Source organism: Castanea sativa, chromosome 3, assembly GCF_040712315.1.
Source record: "Castanea sativa cultivar Marrone di Chiusa Pesio chromosome 3, ASM4071231v1".
Lineage (NCBI taxonomy): Eukaryota > Viridiplantae > Streptophyta > Magnoliopsida > Fagales > Fagaceae > Castanea > Castanea sativa.
This window is the reverse complement of record NC_134015.1, coordinates 15,725,519-15,737,401: the sequence shown is the minus strand read 5'-3', so window position 1 is coordinate 15,737,401 and position 11,883 is coordinate 15,725,519. Positions and strand designations below refer to the sequence as shown.

Genomic DNA, 11,883 nt, shown 5'->3' with positions numbered 1-11,883 from the left:
AAAATATTTTTATTTATATTTTTAATATATTGCTAAACATACTTTTTTCACATTATATAAATATATACCAAATTTAAGAACAATGGTAAATAATAACTAGAATACAGAGAATAGGAGAGAGCCTAGCTGAAGAGTGAAGGTAGAGAGTGGGAGAGAGGCTCAAGAAAAATGAAGAAGGAGAGGGTTGGGTCTTGGTTTTTTTCCAAACGGTGCGTTTGCACCTCTTTTTTTTTTTTTTTTTTCCAGCCATAAGCACCTGTTGTTTTTTTTTTTTTTTTTTTTTTTTTTTGAATTTCGGCCGATATCGGCATATTTCGGCCGATTTCGCCGGTATCGGCCGATTTTGGCCGGACCGATTCGGGCCGAATCGGCCCGATTTTGCGCGTGTCGGCCCGAATCGGCGCGAATCGCGCCGAATCGCGCCGAAAAAAATGATTTTTTATTGCCGGACGCGGCACGGACGTGCAGGCAGCGGCGTCGCCGCGTCCGGCCGCGTCCGACGCGGGTGCGGCGGCCCAAACGCCGCACCCGTGCTTCATAGGTTTTATTAACAAAACTACAAGCTAATCCAATGTACAATCAAATTATGAACAAGCAGAACATAACAACAGCAAAAAAATACAACTTAGTGGAATATAACAGGTAGCCTTACTCTCTAAGTGATTTATTTGGCTTAACAGTATTAAGGATCCGTTTAATTAGACGTTTTGGGAGTTTAAAAAAGCATTTTAAAACCTAAAACTATGTTTTGCAACCACAACTCCTCATAGTTTTTTCAAACGCTTATTTTAAATTTAAAACACCATTTTCCAACAACTTGTACAAACACACTCTTGTACAAACACACCCTAAGCCTCCTTTCTAAAATATTGTTAAGGACTCTCCATCTACCACAAAAGACTCTGTTCTTAGATTGAATTCTTCACCCCTTTACAAAACTCAACCCAAGCGCAGTTCACATCCTGTCTTGATCATTTTTTTTTTTGGATTCCCAATCTGATCATTTATGGCATTGCATCCTCTTTTTTTATATGACCATCAAGAACTAATATTATAAATTGCTGCAGCCAATGTTAGCTTCCAACGAATGACTCTGAATTTGTTTCCCTTAAATCTTTGGTTCCCCCATTGATTGACCTCCTTCCAGAGAATAGTCTTTTAGTCAAAGAACACTCAGAGAGTGTGGTCTGACTGTTCTATACTCTCATTGAAGTTTCTACATAGCACACATGGAGTGTCTCCACTGTAACCACTTCTGATTCAAGGTTTTTTCTTTCATTTTTTTAAAATACAAATCTAGTGTCCGGCTAGCACAATCCATTTATAGTGGTCATCGGTAAATTGCTTGAAATATGAGGATGAAATATATTCACAAGATATGTGCATTAAGAGGTACATGTTAACCTCATAGAGTTAGCTTAGTGATTTCTAAGGCCTATATCCATGAGATCTTGGGTTCAAAACTTCTTGCTATAATCTTGGAACCACCTCGATCCAAGGAATTCCACCCTAAAATAACTTGGTGTGTATGGGATAGAGGGACTGCATACACCAAAAAGAATAATCAAGTACTCAAAGAATTTTGAATACCCTCATTTGTCAACAACCAAAAAAAAAAAAAGTGAGATATATATTAGTCCCAACCTATTTCAAAAAAGGCCAAGCCCGCAGGTCCAAAGTTTCCTTGCATTTTGTTGGATTGATGAAGGAGGCAAATAGAAGAAGCTTATAGATGTTATTGTCAAGGCAACCTACAAAGGATTATTTTAACCTTCAAGGTAGCTTAAGCACTTGCAAGTTGCAACCATATAAGCAAATATTCAGTACTCACTCGTTCACAATAGAGTGAACCCTACTTGCATAACATGTAGTGGTTGTCTCTTATAGTCTTATGATTCATTTGCACTACCTAGGTTGGATTCAGGTTCAGGTTAGAAAGCTCAGTTACATGACTTGCATCTTATACCTTGACCTTGAAAGCTGAAGTCATATCTGGTTCCCCATAAGAGCCAAAGCATTCTAAAAGATTTTGTTACAACTAGATTTCATGAATTTCCTGGCACTTTATATCTGCTCGAACAGTTCCTCAATAAACAGCAATTCAGCACATCAGGAAATAAACACAATACTGTATTTTCATTACTGATTCATGGAAACCAATTGCAGACTTAACAAGAATCTCAAATCTTATTGTACAATAACTATTTATTGTCCAATAAATTAACATTCAAAACTCTATTCGTTTGTTTGGTTACAGCCATTCAAGTCCAGGAACAAATGATTTTTCTTTTCCAAGTATAAAGTGAATCGCATGAAGTGAAAATGACACCACCAACTTGCTAGAAAGAATTTTCTATTCTCTCTCCTACTCTCCAATAACTTTCCCTTGATCAATAATCATTCACCAAATTTGAAAAAGGGCTCAATTCAGTTTTGAATAACAAAAAATAAAAATAAAAAAGATAATAATAATAATAATAAATAAAAAATAAAAACAAGCTCATCTATAAATAATGAAAGAAAAACAATAATATCTTCTTTTGAAACCAGAAGCTTCCAACATAACTTTACGAGACAATCAACCAAATCTATTTCAACTTGCATTAAAAATTTCTCTAAATACATCATACACATACCTATCTGTCCCTTTTAAATGCCCCACAACCCATTATCCAAAAAAGAAATAAAGGAGTCACTACCACCAATATTTTGGTCATCAACCACTAACCCCACCACTGATACTAGAAGAGGAGCACATCCATTCAGCTTTGGAAAATTCCTTCCTGGACTTGACTATGGCAAGGACATCAAGTGCCTCGGGTTTTTTCTTCCAGGCATGAGAAGCACTCCTAGTTTGACGAAACTGGGAAAAAGAATGAACAGTTACTCTGACCTGATTGTTTCTCCATCAAGGAGTTAGAACCTACAGTATAAAATACTCATTGTAATGAGTAAAAGCTGGACTAATACAGGAATTTGGGACCCAGAGGCACACTGGGAGTCAAAGACGGGCACATGCAATTGCACATTGTTGTTGGGGTCTATGAAGGGGTGTTTGATTCGGGCTTAACAAGTGTTGGTGCATCTGGTTGATGTGTCCGAAAAATTGCAGAAGCAAGCGATATAGGCATGATGCAGAGAGCCTTGGACTGAAGGAATTGCATGGCAGCTCCTACATCTTCTTCCATCAGCTTTGCTACTTGCTGTTCTGTGCCATCATTTGACCACTTATCCCAAGCTTGTTGATTTGTTCCACCTTCAATGCCCTCACCCTGCATTAAACGCATATCAAAAGTGATTACATAAAAGCAACAAACATGAAAATACTAGAGACAGAAGAAGGCAGACAATTTATTGAACCACATAATCAAATGCAAATACTGATTTAATTAATCACCTAAACTGTTAGAATTATGATCAAATTCACTCTTTCCTAATAACTTAAGCTTCTAGAACAATCAATAATGTATTAAAGTATCAAAGCCAATGGTCTTGAGTTCAAACCGAGTCTTTAAAATGTTAAAAATTCCAAGTGTTGGGCTGCATTTATTAAAGGGGAGTCTAGGGATTGTTAAAATTATGATTAAATGATTAAATTCACCATTTTCTAATAATTTAAGCTTTTGGGACAATTGGTATTTATCAAAATTCAAATACAAATGTATGTTTCATTGTAGGTAAATACCTAACCATAAAATCTGTGCTAATGGTACAAGTAAGTATCAACAAGCAACAAGAAAAATAATACAAATGAAAGAATACCAAATCAGAAAAACAAGAATATGAAGTTACAGCTCTTCCAGCCTGTTACCTCAACTGATGAAAGGGGTACATCAGCTACAAGCTGAGCTACTGCACCGGCTCCACCCAATCGGCTCATGCTCAAAACCTGTGTCAAAATGTCAATGGAATCAGATATGTATTAAATGAAGAAACATAAACCAACAAGAAAATCAAGAAAAATAAAATTAGTCAATTACAGAATCAAGAAAGTGGTAACAGTAACGCAGTTCACATCCTTTCCTATTTAATAATGACCTCATTGCAGACTGAAGATTCTGACACCATAGAAGTTACCTCATGTTTGACATTGTCACTGCCTTATATCAAAAAGGCATGAAATTCTTCAATAATGTCTGAGATAGTCAACATATTTGGGACCTACCTTGTAATAAAGGCATTCTCAAGACTATGAAAGATTTTATCACTCAATAGTTAGGAAGTTGGTACAGGTTTTTGAAAACAATGACAAGTTCAATAAATGCTCTAATTATGCGTGGAAAAACGGAATTGTTATAGACATCCAGGAGAGCTGTATCTTGTCCAGATTCCTAACAATAATTGAGGCTTAACCAATCTCAGAAATTATTTGAGAAATATTAAAGAATACAGTGGATCTTCTCTAGATAGGAATTTCATTTTGATTTTTAATATCAATACCTTGACTTGGAGCCTTAGAAACTTCACATATTCCACAATTTCGTCAAGCATTGCTGCCCTATCCGTCTGCACAACATATTATTGGCTATCATTGTATGTAAATATATCTCAAATGCAACACATATTTCTAATATGGCTGAGAGAAAAAAAGAAAAGGAAGTAAAACTTCCTTGAACTTTTCTTGTGAGGTATATAAAATGAATCATGAATGTCTATAACATCTACAACATTTACAGTTACAGTCCAACTACTAATGATTTTATCTTCCGGCCAATCATCACTAATTTCGAACTGTTAATCACACATTCCTAGAATGCAGTGTTTCACTGCCAACAGATAGTTAGATGTTAATTACCTTCATGGCAATTTGGCACCTAAGAACTATGTCCACCTTTAACTTTACAAGAAAAGAGAAAGAAAAGGAACCATATCCTGGAAATTTCTTGTGAATTAAATATCAGTAATCAACTTATGAATCATATGATGATGTTTTAACCCCATTAGTATGAATCTGTAAAACAAACATAACAATTTAGCCAGATAGTCATTAGCATTTTTGGAAAGTTTGCACTGAACTCTTCCTGAAGTCAGGCAGATCATCTCTTTTATAAAGAATGACGCAACCATACCATACAATTGACAGAGCACTCTCGACATGCATATGCAAATTATTTGTTTGTGTCAATAGTCAGGGTAAAAACTCGCACATCTGAGCTAGAAATTTTTAACATAAAATCTTGACAAAAGAAGCAAATCATTTTTGCCTGTAAAAGTATCATTTGGTTAAGACAAGATTGTTTCCAGAACATGCTAAAACAATAACCTAAAAAAACACATTTATGAAAGTGAGCCTCATTAAATTTAAAATCCCTCTGTTTTGCTTCTTTTTCTTGTCATTAATTGTATTTGCTTTGTAATGTTCTTTATCAATAAGAGTAACTAATCTAATATTTCTTTAAAACCAATTGCAGATAGCATTTTTCAATAAATAAAAAAGCGAGGCTATAAATAGCTGCACTGAGAAGGCACTAACTTTGTTGGCACTGGGAACCAATTCTTGCAAAGCTTTCATTCTTTCTGCAATTCTTTCCCGACGTAACTGCATAGAAGAGAGAAGCAAAAGCTGGTATGTCATAATGAATTTTTGACATAGATGGATTGTTAATATCATCAATATTACTAATATTGTAACATCAATCTTAATACTGTGGAGCAACATAGTAATGCATATTGCTGTAGGATAGGGATGGAATTAACCTTCATTATGTGTGATCACTAACTTCCAATCTTTATTCTTTAACCTTATTTTCTTTTCTTATTTTGCATTTTATATTTATAAACCTCATCTTAACATATAATACCTCAGAGTAAAGGGGAACCGTGGGACACCTCCATTTGAAAAAAATTTAGCATTTTTCAATTTCCACAAGCAGTTAGTCAAACCTGTACTTATGCTAACAGTGAAACCACTTTACAGTCCTAACAAAATTCCACAAGTGAATAACAACCAGCTCTTTTTTAACAATAAATTATATTTGAGGATGACATCTTAAAATTATGTTCCGTCTTAAATGTGGTGGAAATTGTTGCTTTACTTATACTGATTCTTGACAAAACTGAAACCTAACATTGAATAGTTCTCTTAAAAACAGTTATCAAATTTACCCGTTCAGCAATACTGTGGGGATCTGTGGCTTGCCCTCGTCTTGCACGCACCCTTGGGCGGATTCCAGGTGGATGTGGTGCAGCAACACCCGGCCCATGTGTTGGTTGGCTATGGAACTGCCATATCAATAATAGAGATTGCGTCAAATAATAATTAATGGTAAACATGAAAAGTAAAATGCAAGAAAATCCACCAAATAAGACCTACAAGCTTCATAAAGCAGAGATACCAGGAAAGCCATCAACTTATCAACGTGAGAACATTATATATATATATATATATATATATATATATATATATATATATATAATTCACAGGAGACTCACTAATTAGTTGATCAAAATACACAACAAATCCAAAGGATTGGAAGATATTTAAGTAATTATATTAGCAATTTAACTCTTTATGTGTATAGGGCGGTGTTATTGGTATGTAGTCTAGTAATGCTCATGGCCGTTCTAAAGACATCCATCCCTAGTTGATTACTACATGGTTGTCAAATGCACAAAAACTGAAGTACTGTATTGTCATGAAATCTCACATTATTACAAGTCGAATTACTTGTAAGCTTCATCATAATATTCCAGTTTATATTTTTTATCCCATTGTGATTTGACATCATGGAATCAATATGATTCTCTCCAGTCATTTCAAAACATTCTTTCAATTATAGATTTTAATCAGGTTCATATAGACATACCATGGTGGACAGCCATCTTAGGGAATCAATAAGCATGCTCATGTTAACTTTTTGGGTAAGATCCCATCACATGGTTACACTAGGAACAAAGAAAAAGCAACAGAACATTTTGCACAAGGTTTTGCCTTGAATTTGAATATGGGGCATCCAGTTGCTTTGGAATGACCAAATCCATTGTAGGACAAGTCAAATTCAATACAATCTCACACAAGAACATATTCAGCCACTTTCTTAATACTTGACCCAGAATCCCAGCAAAGAAAATCCATTTGCAAGCTAATATAATAAAAGTAGTTGTCTTCACATTCAATACAAATTAAACTAAATTTTGACTCTTTTATTTATATAAATAAAAGGCGTACCAATCAATTAAAAATATTGAAATATTCAAAACTTCAAATTGAAGACCCCAAATTTTGGCAAGGAAGTGCGCAAAATAGTATACACTATAGAGTAGTTTGGCTGAATCAATCTTAGAGTCCTCATTAAAAGTCAAACATTTGGCCTATTCCATTTCCATGGACTCAAAAGAAAATTGCAAAATAGTCAACCCAAAAAAGGCGCGTGCCCCCACGCCTATTGAAATTTCGGAGGCGCGTAGAGGGAGCTCCTAGTATCATCAACCTTTTTAATAGTGATTGACAATGAATACCACTACAAAGTCACAAAAGGACCAAAAAGTCCCTCAAAAAGTATATGACAAAATTTCACAGCCCCACACGCTTAGAAAACACACACGTGTAAGAGACCATTCCTTCACTTTCCACTAGAAAAAGAGAGGTCCCCACGCTTCCTCTAAGCGCGTTGAAAGCACAGCCAATTATTAAAACTTTTAAAAGCAATAATATTCTTTCATAAATTTAACTATTCAACGACCATACCCGTACTAAAAAGTATGTTAGGAAATAAATCTCCTTTTTACGAGTGAATAAAATATATGAATTTGCTTTATGGAATAAAAGAGCGACTATTTTTTAATAATAATATAAAGAATTTGGAATTCAGGCAAAGCACCATTAATTCTTGATTTTTTTTTTGTTTTGAAAATTATAGAATTATTATTATTATTAGTAAAGTGAAAATGTCATATTCTTGTGCAAAGTGAGGATTGACCAAAATGCGAGATGCTTTTTACAAACGCATCGAATATAAACATTACTACAAGACTACAAGACTTTGTACTCTACGCGACACATGCCTAGATTGAATCTTTGATCTTTTGTATGGCTTTTGGTAAAACATCTTTTCAAACTCGAATGGGACTAAAGCACCCACATATTAATTTATAATTTTTAACAAAGTCAATTCCTAGTGAGATTGGAGGCTTGAACTTAATTTAATCAGTGAATTGGTACCCACTTTTTCATTATTTTGCTTTTTAACTTATTTTAATTATTTTGTACTACTTTTTTTTTTAAGTAGGCCTTTTCAAATACAAGTTTATTTTACCCAACTTTAGGCAAAAAGCCAAATTTTTGCGTATCAAACGGACACGGACCCTTTGGTTTGAGTTCTTAAAAACAAACAAAAGAATTTATTTATTTATTTATGTTTTTTGGTTATTCCAATGATGCACGATTCATGCTCTTTTAGTTTAAAAAAAAATTATAAAATTAATGTGAGATTTTATTGAAAGTTAATATAATTATAGGTATTTGGTAAATTAATATTGTGAGACTTTTAAAATGTAGATATCTCAATTCCTATTGTTTGTGAGATACAAAACTCACAAATTTTGGATACTACCATATTTGTAGCATCTTATATACGTGATTCAATCGTCACCTCTCCCTCTCCCTCCCCCTCCGCCTCCCCTAATTACCTACCTATCTCCAAAAAATAAACTAACAATTTTTAAACTCCTATGTCTTGCACTTACTGGTTAACATTCCTTATTAGGTCATACTAACCATAATGACCGCATGAAGTGGTTTATCATCATTAATTTTACATTAAACACTCAAAATTTTTAAAACTCATATCTAATTTCTTAGAACCTAATCGAATTTTAAAATCAATGATTCCTTAAGAAATGAAATAGAAAGGCCATGAGTCTTTTTAATAAAGTTTTAATAAAGACGTTTAGTGATTAAATTCTCTTATTTATATATATATAAACTAAGGAAAATCTAAAATTCTCGAGAGTCAAATCTTACCAACCGAGCATTACCATATAAAAAGTTGATGGTTAAAAAAAGGAATTTGGGCTTTAAGAATTTGGGGAGAATTGGGTTCTAAAGTAATTACCTGGTGTAGTTGGGATGGAGGTGGTGCTGTTGGCCGGAGTGAATGAGCTTGCATTTGTCCAAACGCAGGAAACAAACTTGTCATGTGCACCGAATCTCTTTCCTGCCACAACCAAAGTACAAAACACTAAATTCTCCAAACCCCATCATTTTGCAAACATATACTCTTTAACAAAGACCCACCATTATTATTTTTCTTTTTCTTTTTTATCTTGGTAGATAACGCGTAAAATTAAATTACTAGGAAAACAAGGGAACAAATTTTCAAATCCCCAGCTACAAACTTAAGTGAAGGGAAACATGGGAAGAGTCTTTCACATCTATACCCAAGAGGAAAAAGAAATGGGAATGTCAAATTCACAGCCAGATCACAGCTGAAAGTTTATGAGAGTTTTCACGTAAAACCCGGAAAAGGGTTTCAAAATTTATGAGCAAAAGAAAAGGCGAATAATAGCAGTATTTTCTTTTAGCAGCCAAAATATCCAGCTTCCATGGTTTTCCTCACTCCTAAGAACCCAGTATTTTTCCCAAATATGGCGTAAACAATAGTAAAGAGCCCCCATTAATCCCATATTCCCATTCTCTCTTTACACCACAACTTTGTCGTCTCAGACAAGTCCAAAAATGAGAACCCAAAAGCCAATTCAAACAGGCAAACAGGTTCATCTCACGAGACCATCACACTCCCCATGAGACACTGAGAGAAAGAGCTCTATCAACATGAAAATCCTACCCTCAAACAAATACAAAATGACATGAGAGAGAGAGAGAGAGAGAGAGAGAGAGAGAGCTCTAGGGCATGACAATTTTACTTTTACCAAAAAGATACAAATATGACATGTCAAAAACAAGGGCGTGCACTGTGTAGTCCATTCGACACCCCCCACTAGAGAAAGAGAGAGCAAGGACATGAAGTTTCGCCTCAAAGTTACAAAAGTGACATGCCATGTTGCCAATCCAACCAAAACCAAAGGACTCGGACTCTCTCAGAGTCAATCTCCAATAATCCAATTGACACTTCCAAGTCCCAACTCTAGAAAAATAGAGAATGGAATAGACACAGACAGACGGTTCCACTAACATGACACATTTAACCTCACACAATTATAAAAATGACGTGCAAATCCTAGCTACCGCCAAACCAAGACCAAGCTAGCTAGCTAGCTAGCTCTAGCTATAGCCCAATCCACACACACACCCACCCAGAAAAGAAAAGAAAAGAAAAGAGAGACTTACATTGATTCCATGAGTGGCAGTAGAAGAAGAACCATTATTAATATGACTGTTACTATGATTACCATCAACAACCTCTTCTCTAAACCTCTCCTGCCTCAAAAACCCACCATGCTGTTGTTGTTGCTCTAAGTTCAACCCCAAAGGTGGTGCCATACCCATCCCTAAGTTCATCCCTCTCAACCCGCCACCACCACCACCACCACCACCACCACTCCCACCACCACCATCTCCACCACCACCACCACCAGACCCCAACTGCAAAACCATAGGCATGGACCCCGCTTCTCCACCTCCATACCCAGCTACTACTGCTGCTGCTGCTTCACTGGTTGTATATGTAGGCTGCACGGCCAAGATCTGCTCAAAGAAATCATCACCTAACCCCTCTGGCGGATTGCCCGCCATAATATCTATCAGTATTATCACCCAAAAAAGAAAGAGAATTCCAACCAACGCTACTCCTATACTCTACAAGTCTGTCAAAAACAGTAGGTTTTGGTATATTTACTAGGTTGTGTGTTTTTGCTATATGGGTATGGGAGGGAAGCTTGTGAAGTGATGAAATTAAAGGTGGGGCTATATGGGGTTGAGGAGGCCGAGAAAAAGTGGTGGTGGTGGGTGTTGGGGAAATGGGTGGCAGATCCGGAGCCCGATAACCCGGAAAGTGGATTTGGGGTTCCAAGAATTAGTGTTTTTGTTAATGGTTTTTTTTCTTCTTTGTTTTATAATTTGGTACTGTCTTAAAAGAAAGAAAGAAAGAAAGAGAGAGAGAGAGAAGTATGTTCTCTGGTTGTGAAAACGCTCGGTCTTTTTAGCTGGGGAGTGGGTTTTTTTGGCTTTTGGGTTTCACTTGTGAGTGGTCTCTCTGCTGTGTTCTGTCTGTGTGCGTGTGTGAGTGTGTGTGTGTGTGTGAGAGAGAGAGAGAGAGATATATGGTTTTAAGATAAAGAGAGACAGAGACACAGACGAATGGGAAAGTTGGATTGTTTTTCTTTTCTCTTTTCTTTTCTAATTTATATTTTATCTGTGCGATGGCGTAACAAATAGAACCACGCGCTTGTAAAGAGCGTGATGGGTGTTTCTTCTTCAATTTTTTTTTCTTCAATTATATTTAGTATAATTATACTTAGGAAAAAAAAAATTAAAAAAAAAAAAATCCATATGATAAAAAATTTTGTAGAATTTATATAGTTTTTTTAAAATGACCCACGACAGTCTTTGTATAATTATGTAAAATTTACAAGTTTGTTATAATAACTTTATAAATTTACACTAACATTATTAATTTTGTATTTAATTTTTTATTCTTTCTTTATATATTTCAATAATGAAGGAATAGAATAGATGATATTTGTTAGATGTAAAGAAAGATAAATAATTATAAAAAAAATTAAGAAAAAACTATATTTTAATGAAATATAATGTAAAATAGATAATTCGATTTATAATGTTTTGAAAAGTGAACACGTAAAATAGAAAATGTAGATTCTTATACTAAAATGAACAGAAATTTTTGCATAAGCTGATGTGAATGCCCTAATGCTAAGCAGATTTTGGGCTGATACTAACCAAGTTCAAGACAATCCAAGTGTTTA

At 35.0% G+C, this 11,883-nt stretch overlaps 1 protein-coding gene across 1 annotated transcript; it reads right to left on the bottom strand.

The window, feature by feature from the left end:
* Positions 1 to 2,483: 2,483 nt before the first annotated feature.
* Positions 2,484 to 11,194, bottom strand: LOC142629722 (transcription factor UNE12-like). The gene is made up of 7 exons (XM_075803762.1): positions 10,289 to 11,194; positions 9,054 to 9,155; positions 6,106 to 6,222; positions 5,474 to 5,539; positions 4,441 to 4,506; positions 3,812 to 3,889; positions 2,484 to 3,272 (listed from the first exon to the last, which is right to left on the bottom strand). The coding sequence occupies exons 1-7, from the start codon at positions 10,691 to 10,693 to the stop codon at positions 3,042 to 3,044; spliced, it is 1,065 nt and encodes a 354-aa protein (XP_075659877.1). The 5' UTR covers positions 10,694 to 11,194; the 3' UTR covers positions 2,484 to 3,041.
* Between the last annotated feature and the right edge of the window lie 689 nt (positions 11,195 to 11,883).